This window comes from Centroberyx affinis, unplaced genomic scaffold (assembly GCF_046629955.1).
Source record: "Centroberyx affinis isolate AG114_WGS23_722 - 3 ecotype Tasmania unplaced genomic scaffold, CSIRO-AGI_Caff_v1 ptg002853l_1, whole genome shotgun sequence".
Taxonomy (NCBI): Eukaryota; Metazoa; Chordata; class Actinopteri; order Beryciformes; family Berycidae; genus Centroberyx; species Centroberyx affinis.
This window is the reverse complement of record NW_027280989.1, coordinates 125,484-145,272: the sequence shown is the minus strand read 5'-3', so window position 1 is coordinate 145,272 and position 19,789 is coordinate 125,484. Positions and strand designations below refer to the sequence as shown.

General features: G+C 40.8%; 2 protein-coding genes across 2 annotated transcripts; both read right to left on the bottom strand.

The window, feature by feature from the left end:
* Positions 1 to 1,436: 1,436 nt before the first annotated feature.
* islr2 (immunoglobulin superfamily containing leucine-rich repeat 2) lies at positions 1,437 to 10,761 on the bottom strand. Its single transcript, XM_071536272.1, has 2 exons — positions 10,694 to 10,761; positions 1,437 to 4,807 (listed from the first exon to the last, which is right to left on the bottom strand). Exon 2 carries the CDS (start codon positions 4,796 to 4,798, stop codon positions 2,645 to 2,647), a length of 2,154 nt encoding a protein of 717 aa, XP_071392373.1. The 5' UTR covers positions 4,799 to 4,807; positions 10,694 to 10,761; the 3' UTR covers positions 1,437 to 2,644.
* sema7a (semaphorin 7A (JohnMiltonHagen blood group)) lies at positions 10,227 to 19,688 on the bottom strand. Its single transcript, XM_071536273.1, has 14 exons — positions 19,491 to 19,688; positions 18,860 to 18,999; positions 17,874 to 17,915; positions 17,659 to 17,754; positions 17,167 to 17,269; positions 16,846 to 16,956; positions 16,405 to 16,547; positions 14,748 to 14,926; positions 14,174 to 14,282; positions 13,225 to 13,420; positions 12,872 to 12,984; positions 12,521 to 12,666; positions 12,113 to 12,171; positions 10,227 to 12,005 (listed from the first exon to the last, which is right to left on the bottom strand). Exons 1-14 carry the CDS (start codon positions 19,684 to 19,686, stop codon positions 11,572 to 11,574), a joined length of 2,067 nt encoding a protein of 688 aa, XP_071392374.1. The 5' UTR covers positions 19,687 to 19,688; the 3' UTR covers positions 10,227 to 11,571.
* Between the last annotated feature and the right edge of the window lie 101 nt (positions 19,689 to 19,789).

Sequence of the window (19,789 nt, the reverse complement as noted above, 5' to 3'; positions counted from 1 at the left end):
CTTGGTTTTTGGGCAAATTATATAGTGTTATTTGTCCATGCATAGATGTGCCTGCACCTAACTCTGAAATAAGTGCACTTATAGCTCAGTGCGTCAGGTGGAGCTATTCACTAAGCATTTTCTGTTTGTCTGGAGATTCTGTATCCAGTTCGTTCTGTCCATGTTTCACTGTTTGTTGTTTTGTGTGTGAGGGCCAGAGTCTCGAGTCTGGCAGGAAAGCTGTGTGGCACTGAACTGCTGTCTAACCACACTCCTATAGGATGTGTCATTTTCAACACATTTGTGTGTGTGTGTTTTGAGACAACAAACATTTGTGTTACTTTTCAACACAATATACTGCATGTTAATAACATATGTTTTGCCAATATGATGTTATTAACGTATAAGGTTAAAGAGTTAAACATATCTGTGGTCTCCCAAACCAGACACATGGATGTGCTGAAAGGACACATTGTTTGGAAGAGTGTATTTATATAAGGTTAGAATGTGTGACTATTTATGAATTTACAGAATGAACAGTTTTCATAGAGTAAATAATTTTCAATTTGTTCAATTTTACACTTGTTCAGTGTAATTAACACCCATCTTATCCAAATACCAGACACATGGAAATGTTTGTATCGTCGACCTGTTTCAGCTGTAGGCCTTCACGTCCAAAAACACTTTGATGTGTTTTTGGGCATAAAGGCAGTTTCTTTTTATTTTGTAGTTGTGGAAATTTTTACTCTCAAACTCTTCAAGATCCTTGAGTGTTCTGGTTTCTTAATTTTGTTATCCACCACCATCACATCTTTTGTTTCTGCATTACATTTAAAAAGTGCCTGCTTTAAGTTAAATATGAATACCTTAATTTTTCTTTGTGATTACTGTGAAAATAAAACTGAAACGAAATATAAATTATCCTTCCTCATTCTGGTTCATTTTGGTCTCTTAATGCATAATGTTAGCTCTGTTGGTTTGAGCGAAATTAATTGGATTTGATCGAAAAGAACATGAAGACAAAAGGAGGCTTTGTGTTGATCAAAGCTTTCAGACGTAGCGTCCGTCGTCTTGAGGTTTTTGTTGTTTTTTACCTTGCCCGTAAACAAGCTACGAAATCGTCCTACCGTTTATCAATAACAAAGTAATAAAAAGAGCGTATTCATTTTTTTCCTCATCTTTTATCAGAATATATAATAAACAAAAGGAAAGAAGTAGGACTACCCATTATGGACAATATTTCAAAAATAATAAAAAAAGAAAAAAGAAAAAAAAGAGTGCTATTTCAAACGTAGTGAATTTCAATTTTTAAGGGTTTTTTTTATGATACATTTATTTTTCTTTTAAATAATTTTTTCAACAGCCGGCGCGTATTTTTCTTAATATGTGATAATTAATATGTGACCGGTGGTCAAAGAGAAATACAGAAAATGGTTTCAGATGTTTTATTAATGCCACTTACATAAAATTATATAAAAAAAATCTTGAAAGATCACGGGATTTTTTTTTTTTTTTTACAACAGTTCACAAAAACTCACTATGCATAAAATTACAAGACAGTGAAGCCGCCGGACGCTCACCTGCGTCCTTTTGTTGATATGGCTACTTCATAGAAACGTATTTACCTCGGTAAAAAAGAGAATAATTTCAATCCACATGGCTTACATCACAGATTGACAGTAATATCTAAAGTCCTATAGACTACACTAATAAAAACCACACAAGGAAATACGTGTGACATGCCATGGACACGTTTAAGAACCATTGTAAAAAGCGATAGTATAGCAAGCACCCGTTAAGTAAGAGGTTAAAGTCACACATCTTAAAGCCCTACATTACATTTAACAACATGTGTTGGTAAATAACCTGGGATTCCCCGCCAAGCACAGCACACGCCTTTACAGCAGTTAAAGTGAATTTCCCTTTTGGTCTCACAGGACAATAGGCAGCAGGGCATCGCTGTGGGCGCTGTCCAGCACGACTCACTAAACCTGCGCGTCTAATTTCATTTCCACAAAAACTTCCACGCCCGCTTATAGCGACAAGTGGAGGTGGATCACTGATTCCTGAGAAGATGTTGTTTGGTCAGTGTGAAAGATTTATAGACGCCGCTCACCAACTATCTTGCACAGACGCACACAGCTTAGAGCATTGGTCCCTGGTGTGATTTTTTTGTTTTGTTTGTTAGATATGGCTTCCAGATACATTTCTGGCAGTTTTTTTTTTTTTTTTTGCTTGATCTTTGCTCTCCAATATGATGATTAAAAACTACAGCATCAATTTTGGATTCACTTATGTGGCGAGTGTCCATATCTCGCCACATGCCCAGTTGACGCCCGTGCCTATACGTCCTGCGTAAAGGGGACATTTCGATGCTTTACTGTCAGTTTTGAGGTCTGATAAATTGTAGAAATTTGTGCTTGCATTGTAAACGCATTTTGAGGAGTGGTTTCTTGTTTTAATGTTGAAACAGACTACTAATGTCACATGAATCATTTCACAATCCCAGTGATTGACGGAGTACTTTCTGAGGTAAAATAAACGATCCACCTTTTTTCAGGGGCCATCATTTTCACGTGTGGTAATGATAGGTGAGTTACCTGCTTAAATGTAGGCTACTTTAAAGTAAATATTTTACAATATACTCGCTGGAATCAAAGGGCGCTCAGCGACTCGGCTGCTTGTAGTTGCCGTTGATTTCCTCAGAGATGTTGACTGCCTCGGCTCCCAGCGGTAACCTGTCACTGTACTCCGAGCCCACTTCAAATTCCTCCTGGTTGGTTTTGGATGAAGATCCGGGGATGGACTCTGTGGCCACGCTGCCCTCAGCCTCTCCCTCTCCGTCTGCGTCTTCTCCGTCGGCCTCCCCCTCCCCCTCTCCCTCTCCCTCACCTAACTCACTGGGGTTGAAGGTTTTCTCTGATTCCACAAAAGACGCCCTGGGATCAAAATCTCCAGCCATTTGTTTCTCCATCTGATCCGGATTCTGAGCCTTCATAATCAGCTTGTAGGTCTTTCCTTGATACTTGTATAACAAATGGCAGCAAGTGGCCCCCAGCAAGGGAACGGTGGCCAGAGCCAGAAGGAAAGTGCTGACAACCACGATGATCAGGAGAGAGGGGATTTTCTTCCTGGTTGTGAAGACAACTTGAACCTGGCAGTCCTGCCCCCCATAGGTGAGACAGAGTGTGTAATTGGTGCCAGGCAGTAAACCATGGAAGCGATAGGCATTAACCCCCTCCTCTATCTTGGACCACTGAACCATAGAGTGTCCATTGCCAGTATTTACACAAAGGTATAGCATGTCCAGAGGGGCTTTTTTGGTTGCGGACTGGTATAGACTGAAAAGCTCTTTGTCCACTGTTTCCAGGTTTTGAGTGTGACTGAGGTGAAGGTTAGACTTGCTGCTGGGAAGCTGAAGTGGATTGAGCTGTACTTTGGCCTCCGTCTCTGACACTTCCAATGCAATGACACCGAAATCAAATGTATATTGCTTGAGGTCATCCAGGCTCAGGTTGAAGGCATGGTTGGAGATGTATTCATTGCCATCACTTACGCCACACTTGCTCGCAAATGGCGGGTCCTCTGAAACATCGCCAGCCTGCTTTGTGGCATCGGGTTTGACTGACGAACCAGGTGAAATGCTCTTGGATGTTCCTTCAGACTTGGGCCTGTTGATCACATTGTTGTTGGAGGTCTTAGGCCCTACAGGTTTGTTGACAGATGGACGGATCTTGCCCACTGTATCGAGCATTGAGTTGGTGGCATGTTTTTGGGTGCCTGCCAGCGCCACTTTAACACTGCTCTCTGCCTTACCTAAATCATTAACTGCAGAGCAGCTATAATTTCCATCTTCCTTTTTACTCATACGAGGAATAATGAGGGTGCCGTTTTGAAAAAGGAGGAATTGATTGTTGGTTGTTTTATCATTGATGGGCAAATCATTTATCTCACCAGTGGAAGGCAAGGTGAACTGAAACTGTTGATTTCCTGCGTTCACCTCCCAGGTGACTTCTGGTTTTGGGCTCCCTTTGGTCTCACAGTTTAAGATAACCATGAAGCCCTCATAGAGCTCTGTGTTCTCAATGTTGGGCTGGTAGGTGATAGTGACAACAGGGGCCTTACAGTCCAGTTTGGGAATCTTTGTAACCATTGTACCTTTCAGGTGTTCAGGAGCTTCACATGAAATGGAGTTCTGCTCGGGGACAGAAATCTTGGTCGTTGCGATCCAATCCCTCAGCCACTCCAGGCTACAGGAGCAGGTGAAGGGGTTGTTAAAGATCTGGAGGTGGGACATGGAGGAGAGGGCGCTGAACGTTCCCTGCACAATGGTGGTGAACTTATTGTTGTTGATGCGCAGTGACCTCAGTTCTTTGAGAGTGGAGAAGGCATCCTTGGGAAGGTTAACCATTTCATTGTTATTCATTTTCAGAAGCTGCAGGGCTGTGAGGTTTTGCAGGTCCTCCCATGGAAAATTAACAATTTTGTTGTAGCTGATGTCCAGGTTGCGGAGCTGGATCAGCGGGGCCAAGGTGTCCGTCTCTATGGTGACTATCTCATTGTGGGCCAGCCAGAGAGAGGTCACCTGAGTGACATTGATGAAGCTTTTACTTTTCAGCAATTTGATCTTATTGGCAGAAAGACTTAGGGTGGTGACATTGGAGGGCAGACCCACAGGTACCAGTAGCAGGTCTTTGTAAGCACAGTCAGCAAACTGATGGGCATATTTGTCCAGGCAGCTGCAGGACTCTGGGCAGCACTGGACAATGCCAATCACAGTCGTCCACAAGGCAAGGAGCTGCAGGAGCCTTGTCGCCATTTTCAGCACCTGCAAGAATTCAATTACCAGATGTTAGCTAAGTTGTTATGGCCATATACTCAATCAAGGGGTTTAAATAACGACCAACATGGTGAATACACCAGCAGTAATGTAATGTGACACCTTGATGCACTTCATATTTCTGGCAGTTTGAGTAGAAAGTAGGACTAGGTAGCATGGGTGTACAACACAATGCAACACTGCATTAAAATAAAACAGAAAAATTAAAAACGGTGGGTCAATACTACTGCTGCTGCTGCTGGCATTGTTGATTGGAGACATCAGATTCTCATTTTCACTGCCATATTCGCAAAGTTTTCCTCTTTTTCACTGGCCGTTTCGTCCAAAGCACGGCACAAAAACAACGTTTAGTTTAGAAAGTTTTTAGGATTTTTGGACGACTATGCTCTTTATATTACATGTGCACCCATATGTCAGCATTTATAGTAAATTCAGGGCCAGGTGGTCTCTCCTGCTCTGAGCGCGTTATGAAAAACACAGCGACGCTGTCCGTGGTGCTGAATTCGTTGACTTTGCTGGTAATCAAAAACATTTCACTTCAGCGAGGGTTTTGTGATATTCCCATATACAAATTTCAGTGCAAGTCGGCACTCATGACAAGATCCCCTTTTGTAGATTCTTCAGAGTTGCAACTGACCTATAGGCTGTTCCCCCCCCCCCCCTAAATCTGATCTGGATGGTCTTTGAGGTCTGTTTTTCATAGTAACTGCTTAATTAACTACCTACTGCATCGTCTTACCTGTCCAATGTTAACTTCCAATTCCGGTATAAATCACTCTTGGAGTTCAAAATCTTCTAAAACAAGTTTAATGGTCGAAAAAACTAGTGTCCTCGTATGTTGTGGATCCTTTTACATGACTTTTGGAGACCGCGGCGGCACTGATGATGGGCGGTGGAGGGAACATTTTTCTCCCGGTGAGATGCTGAGCAGTCCGACGGCGCTTTTCCTCTCCAGCGAGTGTGAGATCCGCTGCGCGCTCCCGCAGCCGCGGAGCAAGAGGGGGGGATTGTGAACGCGCAGCCTCTCCCATCTCGCTCCTCAGTATTAAAGATACAGAAGCTCCGGGTCCTCCACCCTCAAAGACAATTCATAATTTAGAATCTGATGTTTAATTTATTACTCCGTCGACCCAAGCCTAATCTTTGACCTCATTCGGTCTGGTAGCCCATTGTCTTTAATGCCGAAGGGACTCAGCCGAGAGTTTTCAAACGCGGTGAAACAGATTTTAAGTTTAGATGTCTGAGTAGCATCAGTCAGGCCAGACAGGCAGTCGGGCACAGTGTCCAGCAGTGCTTCATTATTTGCATTTGATCCAAAATGAAAGAAATTAAAGGCTGAATTAAATAGAAGTCAACGAGAGAAAATCTCCAAATCCTTGAGCCATAGGCTTAACATTTCGGATATCAGGTTTCAGTTCAATGCAGCGTCATCCCGAGTCTCGACATTTGATTACAACACATCAGGATTGTGTGAATCTGAATATACTGCTTTACACCAAAGACACCGAATTAATTAATTTGGTGGCTTAGCCTATAAGAATATGTTATAGCTACAAGTGGCAGAGACAGCTGAGGGAAACAGCTGAAGATTGAACCGTGATGAACAAAGGACGGCAAATGTGTTATTCTTAACAAGACGCACAATTAATTTGATTTTTTTTGTTTTTGTTTCCCTGGTTGTCTGTAATAAATATATATATATAGGCCTACCGTTAATTATTCAGTCATTTAATGAATCACAATAGGCTTTATATCTTTCCAATGAACATCAGTAATCATTCTTGTTATGGATGGACATATGGATTAGAATTGGTATTTGTCTTATAATATTAATATTAGTGTTAGAACCGGGGTGCTTTGAGATAGACTTGTATTTCATAATGCTTGATTTTCTATTCAAATACTGCCATCCTCTGGTAGGCCTGCTGAGCGTCTCTCTCTCTCTCTCTCTCTCTCTGTCTCCGTCTTCACGTAGGCTATTTGTTTTTAAAGGGATGATTCCTGATTCATGTAGGCTAAGCGCTTTAAAAGTAGAAAATCTTAGAAGTCCTCTTAGATGAGAGTGACCCCTGCTGTCCAGAGACTGTAATTACAGACATAGTCTGTAACTGTTTTGACACAGGCTTGTAGACAAATTATAAAAAAAAAATTAAAAAAAATCCTGTGTTGTGTTGTTGTGCTACATTAAATAAGGTGCCAATGTATCATATAGACTTTGATATTTTTGGTTTACTATTCTAAATATTTGATTTAAACATAACAAAAAATAACTACATAGAGATTAGAGTAGGGTTTTTTTTCAATCCAGAGGGAAATGTGACCCCAGCCAAGAACCCATATACTAATAGTTTCATAATATAATAATGGTTTGAGTTTTTTTGTTTTTTTAATAGCACATTTTATTTTGGCTTCCTTCCAATGATCTTTCCTTTCAAAGAAACATAACAGGAAAAGCAATGCTAAAGTTAGTGCTGCAGACTCCTATCTAAAAACCTTCGGGGCTCAAGGTCTGATGCGCCGGTATCTGAGCCCAGTGGGGCGGTAAGAAGCTCATGGTCACCGTATCAGACAGCGGAGACTAAACTGCATGTAAGCTGACTCACAGTGGCGCCGTCCAGACTTGGCCCTCGGTGCTGTTGATAGTGAGGAGGTCGGGTTCCTGAAACACCAAAAGCGCTTCTTAAATTAGGCCTGAAGAAAAAGCTATTGATATTGCCGAGCATAATGGACGGGGGTATTTTAGGTTAAACCACAAAGCCGCCATGAGACCAGTTAACACGTTTTTGGTTTTATCCTTCAACACTCATTTCACTTGCCGAGCAGCCAGGGCTTTGATGTAATGTAACTCCAACATGACTAAGCAGGGTGACGGGGGCAAATGAGTCATGGAAGATACACACAGGCTAACCACACATAGAATCATCATCCACTTTTTTTTTAATCACCATCTGAACTGTAGGCTGCTATTAACCTTCTTGGCAGACCACAGAATCAGGTCACTTAGAGGTAGGAAGCGAGTCGTCGGGTGCTGTGTCGTGTCAGCTCCGGCTTAAGGCTGAGACACCATGATCTGCATTAAAGTGACCTGAGGACAAGACATGTGGGAGGGCCTCCGGCGGTCATGACCCTGCTGGGAGACTGACGGGACGGGCACAGACTGTTTAAAACAGCATGCAGAATCTACTCGCCCTTTACTGTAATGGAGCCATAGTGTTGCACAAGCAAAGTCTGTTTTCTATCTGCAATAAAAAAAAATAAAAAAAAAAAAAAAGGAAGGATGTGTGGTGTTGGGTGGGGTATGGGTGGGTGGACATGTTGCACTTCTTAGATAAATCATTGTAATGTTGTATTTTGCTGCTTTTTTCCACTGCCCTTAAGGTTTGGTCAATGAAGTACCACTAAAAACGACCCAACTCGAAATAAACAAACGACAGACATAGCAACAGGATGTTTTTGCCACAGACATGTGAGAGCTAACAAAGCTAGATGGTGGACTTATACTTCACTAACACAGACCATGATGCACCACTGCATTTTGTGACAGGTTGCTGAGTTTAGTAGTGTTCAATATCTGAAGAAAGGGGCTCAGATTCTGCTGTGTTGTTCAGATGCCAGTGCTTTCACATTAGTGGTGTAAATTGAATATTCAGGAATTACTTGGAGCTTCAAAATCACAACTAGTTCATCTGAAGGAAAGTTGTCCTGTATTGAAAATCTCCCAAGAATCCAATATTTCCACCCAACTGATACTGAAGCTACGGCAAATTTGATTCCTGTACTCTGAAGTTTTCTCCAGAATAAGATGTTGTCACTTACTGTAGTTGGTGTAAAGAGAGATCATGAAGAGCGTTGAGTCAGTGTATCAATAAAAGAACTGTTTAATTCATCTCTGCCTTCGAAAATCTCTTTCAATTTGGTAAAGCATTGGTCAAGCAAAAATATACGTATATGCAATAGATAACAAATCATACTGTAGGAATATCAAAATACATTTCCAGTTTGGAAAATAAATACTTGAGTAAGAAAAAACAGGTGATTAACAGTGAAACCTCAGGACTTTACACAAGTTGATTAAATAAGATAGGATCGTACCAACAATACAAGATCATCATATAAATATCTTTAATTTAGTAGTTTTTAAAACGTTTGAAAAGCTCAGTGCTTGTTTAATGCAAATAAATATTTAGGTTAATATTTAGGGGTATTTTAGGTCAAACCACAAAGCCGCCATTAGACCAGTTAACCCCCAGAAACTTAGGAGTGATTTTTGACAGTGAACTGACTTTCGAGGAGCAGGTAAAGAGAGTTGTGCAGTCTTGCTTCCTTCAACTTAAAAAATGTATCAAAAATCAAGTCATTTTTATCTCATGCTGACTTGGAGAAGGTAATTCATGATTTTATTTCATCTCGTCTAGACTATTGCAACCCTTTCTATACCTGCCTCAGTCAAAAATCTATCTCACAACGCTCGTTCAAAACGCTGCAGCTGGAATTTTAACTGGCACTAAACGTAGAGACCATATTACCCCAGTCTTAGCACATCTGCACTGGCTACCAGTAAGATTTAGAATTGATTTTAAGATTTTACTGATTACATTTAAAGCACAGAAAGGTCTAGCCCCTAGCTGACCTTTTAACTCTTTATGAGCCGGAATACTGCCTTCGATCCTCAGGCAAGGCCCTTTTGGTTGTTCCACAGTTTAGGCTCAAGACCAAAGGTGACTGCGCTTTCTCTGTTAGGGCGCCTAGACTTTGGAATGACCTGCCTGAGGAAATTAGGCTAGCTAAATCAGTTGCATCTTTTAAATCCCTTCTAAAAACACACTTGTATAAACAGGCTTTTATGTGATTCACTCCCTATGCACTGCCGTTCGGGAGTTTGGAGTCACTGAGGGGTCTTTGTGTTTCCTGGGGGAGGCCGGTGCTTCTGTTCGCTGGGGTGGCATTGAACTGGTCGGGGGGTGCAGCCGGCGCATTGATGGTGTATCTCTGTTTGTTTGTTTATTTTTAGTTGCACCTGTTTATCTCTTGTATTACCTGTTATTCCTATTTTTTTATAATTTCTTTTCGGCACACACTTTTATGTAAAGTTCGATCTGTTTTTAATTGTATCTCTGTTTGTTTGTGTGTTTTTAGTTGTACCTGTCTACCTCATATATTACCTTTTATGCCTATTTTCTTTTATTGCTGCTATTGGATTTTATTGCATGTAAAGCACTTTGTTAACATTGTTTTTAGAAAAGTGCTATACAAATAAAGTTATTATTATTATTAAATAAGATATTGTATAGCCAGCAGAGATTAACTTTTGACAGTTAACTGTAGTAAACTCTATCACTCACAAAAACAGGCTACTTCAAGGCTTGCAGGGCAAAAGTGTGCACACATTTCAAATTTAAACACAAAGTCAGCATTTTTCATCTTTACTAACCATCGGCAAGCATCATTCCTGAGAAATATTGTTATTGCAGATGTGTTTTGTTGACTTCAATTTCCTTCATTTGGGTCAACATGATCAAACATGTTTATGTGATTTGTTACACTGAAATGTTGTCTACTTTGCAGCAAAACATTTTTCATTTGCACGTTTTCCAAACTCCTTTCTGGGTACTGACTGTTATGGCACTAGGCCAGGTATAACAGAACATGGAAATTACATAAGTGTTCACTCCTTCCTTGTTTTTTTACTGCACCCTTCCCTAAACACTCTGATACCATCTATGTCATTTGGAGACTGGGGTGGGTCCACACTCTCCTAACCTCTATGGACCAAACACCCCCAGTTTCCAAATGACCAAGAGCTGGCTTCAACATACTATATTCATGCTGTATAACTTCAAAACACTCAAACTCAAAACTCTCAAACTTACTTACTATATGTTGGTGGTTCTCTGTCCGGAAGCGATCTCATTCACAATCTCACAGTTTTGACCTGGTTTGAGGACTCAAATACAGACCGGCCTTGTTGGTAAAAGCTCTTTTTGCGATGATTAATAATTCTAACTTTCTCTCCTTGTCTCTAAAGGAAGTCAGGCAGGACACGTAAAGTCACAAGCGCCACATCAGCTAATCGTCAGCTGATCCAAATGAAGACCAATCAAACGAGGCTGTCTAGTTAAGCGGTCAGTTCCTCCTTCCTCCCTGCGCTTCCTTTCTGCCTCACGCTGCTGCTGACTGGCTGTACTGCTCTCTCGCTCCACTGCCCCAGCCTCCTCCTCCTGTTCTTGGTCCTTATTAATCAACTACACTTGCGATGACATGTTTCTGTAGGCTTGTCTCTTTGAAATTATGTTTATTCCATATCTCGATGATAAGTGTCAGCTGGGTTCTGTTCTGTATATCCCTGGGGGGGTTTGATTTTCTCTCCCTGCTGAATCTTTAGCATGCTGCTTGGATTCGTACGGGGAGCAGCTTAGACAGCAGAACCTGTCCCGCCAAATACAACTGTATAACCATTCCTACAATTAATGGTTTGAACTTCATAACAAGAGTGTTCCTGACTGAACTGCTTGAGCTGCAGGCTTCTCTGATCTCAGAGTGGACTTCCTCTGCTGCTGCCCATGTCCTGTTCCTGAATAGCACTTGCAAGGACAAAGGGCCTGAAAAACGTGACTTTTGGTTTCCCTCAAACTTTTGTTTTGCCTCAGGCCCTCAGGAGTAATGCAGTTAATGAGGTGAAATGCAACAGAGACACTTTACAGCGAGAAAGGAATGGAAAGCGCCATGGTTTCGATTCAGGTTTCGGTCAGATTCTATTTGAAAAGCCCCAACACAATAGCTACAGCAGCTACACTCCTGACCCACACCATCTGCATCAGACACACTGCTGCATTGTGACTGCTGTCAATGTCGACGTTCCTGTTAATGTCTCTGTTTGTATCCAGGATAGTTTGCTTAGTGAGATGATATTCTTTCAGCACTTTGGTGTAGTCTCTCTCCTTGGATACACACTTGTAGTCCCCATAGCTCTCCTCTGCCATGGCAGGGATCAGGTGCAGACAGTTGGACTGCATTTGCAGACAAGGCTTGCTCTGGCCTCGGTGGACCCATGTGTAGACGGCGTGGTAAGAGTCTATAGGACAGGACAGATAGAAAGGGACTTCCAGGGGGACAGAGTGAACTGTCCTCAAGTCCACAGGTGAGGCTGAATGGGTCTCCCGTTTGGTCCTGTTCAGTTTCTTTGGTTCTAGGGGGAAAGAAGAGAATGAAATGGAGATGTGACAAAGTGATCTGAATGTTTTGCTTGTGTGTAATATGAATATGCTGATACACTATAGGGTCATCATAATTTACCTTCTACTGCTCTAGGGCACACAGTTGTTTGTCCTCCAATGATATTTTGAATGCCCCCTCTGTGAACAAAAACAACAGTTTTTAAAACCCACAAGTAAGGTTTCAGATTTATCACTGTGTCACATGCTAATGATAAGAAAAGGATGACTTTTGATGCTACAAACAGCCCCAGTGATCTGCTTTAATTTGGAAAAGCTTTGGAGTTTACTGAGTTACTCAACATTTCTTTGTTAATCAGTCAGTTAGGCAGGTAGGTGATACTCTAAAGGTAAAAGTGAACAACAGCATAAATTCATAGGAGCTACAGAACCTGTGATAGATTTAGTGAACAGCCTATGGATAGAATTTTTAAAAGGCACATATCCTTCTTTGTATGAACACAGTCCAAACAGACACTGTGTAACTTACGGGACAGTCGGGGTGCATCCAAACTGGGTCCAGGCACAGTACGGGTCACGGGCCAGAACACAGTCTGCACAGGACTTGTTATAATCTTGACACCTCTGGAGGTCCACGCTGGAGATTTGCTCCGAGAAACCCACTATTAACTTTCTCTGACCACAAGAGGAGGAAGGAAAATAAAAAAAGATCAAATTTAACAATCACAATTCAAGTACTTACTATGATTTCACGTCAAAACGTCACTATTTTTTACATGTTTTTTTACTTCTAAGCAGTAGCTGACAAAACACCACTGATGATGCTTCAGTGTTCAGTGTATAACCTTTATAAATGGCAATGACTTTGGATGAGCAGTACCTTTTTGGAGTCAAGAGTCATTGATTGTATGGCTGAACTGTTGGAGAGTTGAGTCTCAGAGATGATGAAAGGGTCAGAGCCAGCCTCCAAGACTTTATGGATCATTCCAGAGTCTGTTAGAAGAGTACACAAAGAGCAAATCAAGGTTGCATCTGAGAGCCAAAATGTTTTTTGTTTGATAGAACTGATGGGCTAAATATTTTTAGCACCCATTGTTTAGTGGTGATTATAGACAATAGATGTTTACAAGCCAAATTAACAGGGAAATGTGCAAAAAAACATCAACAACAATGGGCTTTCAGACCAAAATAGCACATTGTGGCGGGTTTGTAATTTCCCTAACCATAACATACCAGTAGCGAGGAGCAGGATGTTGTACATGTGCTGGTCTGCAGCCTGCACTCTGTCCACAGCGATCTTGGTGTAGTTGCTGTTGCTTACATAGAATGGAGCGAGATGGTGAACTGAGCGGGCCCACTCACTCATTTCTGGGTGGTCCTTCACTATGTTCACAGTGGCCAATGGCACACTTCTGCTGTTTTTCATACACTGGAAGACACATGAACACAGAATGGTTTTCACTCAAAAGGTACTGTAGGTATCCAGTTACTCAAACAGTGCAGGAATGTAAATATTACAGTTTAACACTAAAGTGGGAACATAAACTGTATACTATTAGCCTACTCTTTCAGTACTGGTATACAAAGCCGAAAGATCTTTAAGTTGTATAAAAACAAACTACAAATGTTTCCTCAAGCCATAAAAGCTGAATCTGTGAAAGGCAATGCTTTCAACAAGACATGGCAACAGAGCAGCATGATGATCTGCAGTCCAGCTCCTTAAAGGAAGAGCTGAAGAACTTGTAATGACTGCAACATTTGTCAGCAGGAATAAAGCCTAAGCCTCTGTGAAGAGAAATATTTTTACACACATTCTACCTTTTTGTACCCCTTAAGTTCCTCAACTATGGACTGACCTTGAATAAACATTGTGTAGAAAACCACAGTATGTCAGAGTAGAGATGGAAACACTGAGCCAAAATTGATGGGTTTTATGCAGTCGCTGGGATACAGATGTTCTCATCAAGCAGAGACACATTTTCCACGTTTCCACCCATATTTACAATTCTTTTCCAGTTGTTATTTTGGACCACCCTTCTAACTCTGTCACATGTGATACAGATTCTCCACAATAAATCTCGCTGAACTAAAGTACGGTAAGTATTAAAATAAAAACCCAAAGAGGAAGTTCTTTGTCAGATGCTATGTAAAGATATACAACAACAAAGTAAAAAATCCTTACAGTTCCTGGCCTCGGGTTGGGAATGTCTTTATTGTAGCCCTTGAAGGTTGAATTCTCAAATATTTCATCAATCTTTGCAATAGAATAGACGCAAACTGCTGTGGAGTTCCTAGAAGAGGAGTGAGATAACAGGTCAGCACAGCATTTTCCATAACTGCCATCACAACTACAGTGTTTATCTCTGTTTATTAGTTATTATCTCTTTATTACTTCAGCTAGGAATGCAGGCTACCTGGTATGAAGCACGAAAAACTGGACCCATGGATAAGGGGGAAAATTGAATGTTCACAAGTTGAACTACTTCCTCAGGAAGTTTTTTTTACCAATTCAGATTGGCCAAGTGGCCAATCCACTCCCTTTGGCATTTGTTTGTTATTTACTAAGGCAATATGGGCATTAAGTTTACAGTAAACTGGTGGAACCTAATCCTAGACCAGTGGTACTTGTGTTTCCAGAGGCAAGAGCTTTAGCCACTGACTACATAATTTCTTTGAAACTGCCAAGTGGAATGTAAAGTAAACTCTGTAAGTGTGTTGCTCATGTTGATGTTTGGCTGCTGACAAAAGTGTCTAACCAGCTGCTTGTGAAAAGAGCGTAGACTCTGGTGTCATGCCAGTCCTCAGCGTGCAGCACATAGATGTCTTGAAGACGGTTAAAATAGAGCGACTCCTCAGGAAACCCACACACAAGCCGGGCCTTGAGGAAAGACGTCCATATGTTCTGGAAGAACCTTTTTGACCCGCCCTCATCCACCTGCACAGTGATATTAATAAATGAAACTTGAGAAAGCTGTGAAAGGTCAATCTTCCACTTCTCATACAAACTGACAGTCAACAAATCTGAGCAATTGGATAGGATCAACATTACATCGGATGTGAAATATGGAACAAAACATCTAACCACTTTTAACCACTTCTCTTGGTATGCACAGACGGCTCGGAGTATTATTACCAGATGATGTCAAATAACAAACATAGCAAGTCTGTTAAAACGCCTTTCGGAAGAAATGTTATTTCAACTAAATAAATAGGTAATTTGCTATGGTAGCTGTTCAAAGGACTATGGGAGGTCTGCTCTGTTAGTACAGGTGGTAGGAGTGGAACCACACTGCAAGGCTGAGCAGCTAAATTGAACTTGGCCTGGATAAATGCTAGAGTTGCATGTTACCTTGCAGCCTGGTATTAGGTTCACATCACCTGAGGATATCAATGTACCTGCTTCATTTCCCGTCTCCTTTTATTTTTCAGCACAAGCTAATAAATAATTCATTTCCAACTAGGTAGTCATGTTATTTTAACCCATGATGACAAACTGAACCCTCAGTATGAGCATATCAAAAACACATGCAGTAAATAATAAAGTCTACTGTCTACAAGACATAAAAGCACAGATGAATGATGGCTGACCTCAAAGACTGTTGTAGGAGGTTATATTTAACACCAGTTTGACAGAAAAAGGATGACAACTCATCTCTTGACTTCCCTTGTCTTGTAAATCCAGGAAATGTTACAATAGGAGAAACACGCACAGAGGACACATCAGACAGACACTGACTCCGCTGACAGCAGGAAAACCGGCCTCAGTTTCAGTTTTGTCAAGTGGACAGCAGGAATGAAAAGTAATGGTGTGTGAAAATATCATGCAAAGCTGCACTATTGCATTTCACTGACCTGATGTATATTTGTACGTGTCCTAAATGTGAAATTAAATAAATACTAAGTAGATTGTAATGTTTTTAATCAAAAGATTTTTTTGAGCTGTGAAGTACATTCTTCTTTCGTTGGATTTTTCCTTTTTTCATACCTGTGTAACACCCTCAGGATAATAGTATACTACCAAATCCTATATTAGTTCAAGATCTATTGAATGGTATATTTCATGGCTTTCAGATTTTTTTCTATTTCATTAAAAAAAACAGATTTGTGTTAAATTTAAAAAGGATTGCCTGTTTAATACAATGAAAATTTATGGCCTTTTACACACAAATGTATGAAATGTTGACATTTCACATTAACTTCTTAATAACTACAAATGCTCTTTTTTTTTATATGATTTACCTACTTCATATGAGAAGAACTGACCTTCCACGTTACTTTAACAAGATTTGGACTATTAGCCAGACTACTTAAGCTGACCTAAGGAGACAAATCTTTTGTTAGGGGATTTCACACTCCAGTAAGGTGAGAACTTCCTCCTGACGTCAATGATTCCACTCCAGTTTCAGTATTTACCTTGCAAACTCTGGCCACACGGGAAATCCAAGGCTCGGCCTCAGGACTGTTGTCAGAGTTCTTCTCGCGAAAAAAGACGTAGATCTTCTCATTATCGGGGTCTTCCTTCCGCCTCACCCAGGATGCAGAGATGAATGTGGGCTCTGTGGGAAGAGCAGGGGGGGGAGAGGGAGATGTTTACAAACTGTTCCTCTATTTACAGTACAGCATGGTGTCTGCAAACGATACGTGACGCAGCAACCTTGGCATGGGAAAAAAAGCCAAATTGGGCAATCAATCTGTACTGTGGCACAGACATAACAGTCTGGAAGAAGGGTGAGACAGCTTCAAGACAAACTGCCCAGATACGGATCCAATAATACAGACCGTGTGCATCATGTGCAGGCCATTTAAACAGCAATATGCATTCTTCATTAACAAACTCCAGTGAGGTTTACTGACCTGAAACCCACTTGTCGTACATCCAGACACTGGTTCTACTGCCGACTTTCCTCCTGAATTGTAATGAATTTCCAACACTATCCAAAGGGGCAGCTGCATATAAGTCCCCCTCTAAAAATAGAGAGAACAGAGAGACATCACATGAAAAGAAGCACAGATGTTCAATTATTTAGCATATTTCTGTGAAAATGCACTGGCTTGCTGGCTCTGCTACATGACTTGATTTGGTTACATAAGTGTGCCAGCACAACCCTGAATACATTTTTTTTAAAAACTAGACAACATAGTCTGTGGTTATGCGAGCAGCTATATTTTACATACCTACTGTGAGAGACAGTGAGTTCTGTGTGTAAACATGCGGAGATATGCCAATCCCTTCGTAACTCTCCACTATCTCACGTGATTGATTGTTCACCTGAGAATACTATAGAATGAACAGTAAACACTTATTACACTGAAGATCAAAGGGAAAACATGAAAGGTTTGATGAGGAAAACAATAATGAATCATACGGGAAGCATACTGTGACAGAGAGAGTCTAGACATACAGTATTTGATGGTAGAAAAGAAAAAGCACAACCACAGTCTCAAAAAACTTCAACACCCAAGCTGCAGCTAGTGCAGTTTAATCAGACCACAGTTACGCGACTAAACAACCACATGCTGTAATGAGCCCTTAGCTGTTACTGCCAGTATGATGAATATGCCACCACAAGTCAGTGTGGAGGAAAATGGCAGTCATATGTAAGACAGATGTCACATTAAGTGTAACACATATTTGATAATGTGTGCAAGACATTTGGGAAAACTCACCAGCTTCCAACACTGTGGCTTGTGTCTGTTTGTTCCACAGACAAACACGCTGTCCTGGAACTTCTCAATGGCAGTGATGACATTTTCACAGGGGCCCTGCAACACAGATTCTGTTATCCTGCTTCTATAGTTTGTCATTTAGAAATCCCATTAATGAGCAAACTTGCGGACCGGTCGTTTCTAATCACACACATTATCATTTTCCATTCACCAACCTCTAGGCACTCCTGACTGCCCGTTGTTTTCAGTGGGAACTCCTGCAGAAGACATAATTGAAGAAATCAACCACATTTACAGTTTTCACCCAAATCAGGATAATCTGATGGATAGTTTTAAATTAGCAATTTGGAATAAAAGAGTGAATATCTTCTAGAGTCCATATTATTTGCTAACCAACGTGGAATGTTGCACTTCATCTCTGCCCAAAACCCCAGAGTTTTTGGGCATTGCATGACATTTTTGAAATAGTTGGATCAAAATGAAGAAGCAGAAAAACATTTTTCAGGTTTTCAACAAAATTCTTTGGTCAATCAAGATAATGTATTCTGCTCAAATAGCTTTAGCTGTCTCTAGCACAGCCTGATTTGTGTTAGTGAAAATCCACGACTGTCATGTTGTCAGAAGCAAGAGGGTAAAGTTTGTCCATAACTTCTTGGAAAACAATCCAGATGCAGCTCAGGGGGCCTTTACTCATTATTTCTAAATAGAAACATTTGGAATTTATTACTGATGAAAATGGATGACTTCTGCTAATTTTCTGGAATATTAAAATATGGAAACTCTAGTATATTATGTGTCTCCATCGTCTGTGTGTGTCTTTTGTTCACCAGTTGTTCATCAGCAGTTCCAGACATGAAAGTCATCAGCTGGCATTGAAAGACTGTGCCTGTCAGTGGGTATTTAAGTGCCACTGCCACAGTAGCTTTACCCCAGACAACTCATTGTATTTAACACAATAGTGTGACCGCCATCTGCTACAGTACAGCTACTTATTGTCAGAGCGGCTGAATTACAAACTGCATTGGCAGACACATGAACCACACAAAAATCAAGCCAAAAGCACATCAATAACCCCAAGCTAAGAGGTATACTAAAAGGAATATCAAGTGCATGACAAAGCACTGCAGTTGATAACATAAATAATATAAAGAGAATAAAAACAGGTGTTCAAAATCTAACACAGTTCTCCCAAAAGACCTACCTCTATAATGCGATTGTTATCCACATCAACTTTTATCACAAAGTCAGTCCCTCCAACATACAGTTCATTAGAGTCCTCAGGATGAAAGAAGACTGTGTGGTTCTGATGGACAGCGTATTCTAGTCGACCACTGATGATGTCTGGAAAAAGGAAGGGTCAGGCTATCAGTACCAACAGTCACCAAGGTTACAAGATGAAGTGAAGTGAATAGCAAAGTAGTAAATGGGACAGTGACATATTTCCAGACGCATAAAAGTCTAAAACATGATGATAGTCAAGGATAAACTGAACGGTGGCAATAAGTGTAGTGTGTGTGAACAGCAAATATTGCAGATCTACTGTATTGTCAGTGTGAGCTGGTAATTTACTTTGGAAAGTAGTGTTATATAGAGAATATTAGATTCTGATTCTCCTGGGTCATTTAGCGTGAACTGGATCTCAGAGGACTCAGGAGGATTTAAGCAGAGGATTTTAACACTGTAATAGTCTTATTGCTCTTTGCTAGATTACCTTTGCTATGTTTGCTCACATATTAGTTATTTGATTCACTGATGATTTTTAAATAACTTACAACCCATTGCAAGATAGGTTAACGTTAGATGAATAGAGAAATGACAAGCCAAAATCTTACCTTGGCTCAGGATAAGTCTAGGTATATCTTTCAATCCAAGATGTGGTATGTCTCTCAATCCAAGACTAAGCACTAATTGAAAATCCCAAGCAAGCCAAAGATAAATTAAAAGAAACATTTTGCTGTTTTTTTTTGCTAATGAGCATGTTGTGCTAACGCCAGTTCCATAAGTGTTGCCATGACGGCAAATGTCCATAGAATCTCTGTGGACTTCCAAGCCTGTCTGCGGGATGCGGGGGACGCACTGTTGATAAGAATGGCAATGACGCGGTAAGACCACGCCCACAGTGCGGTACAAG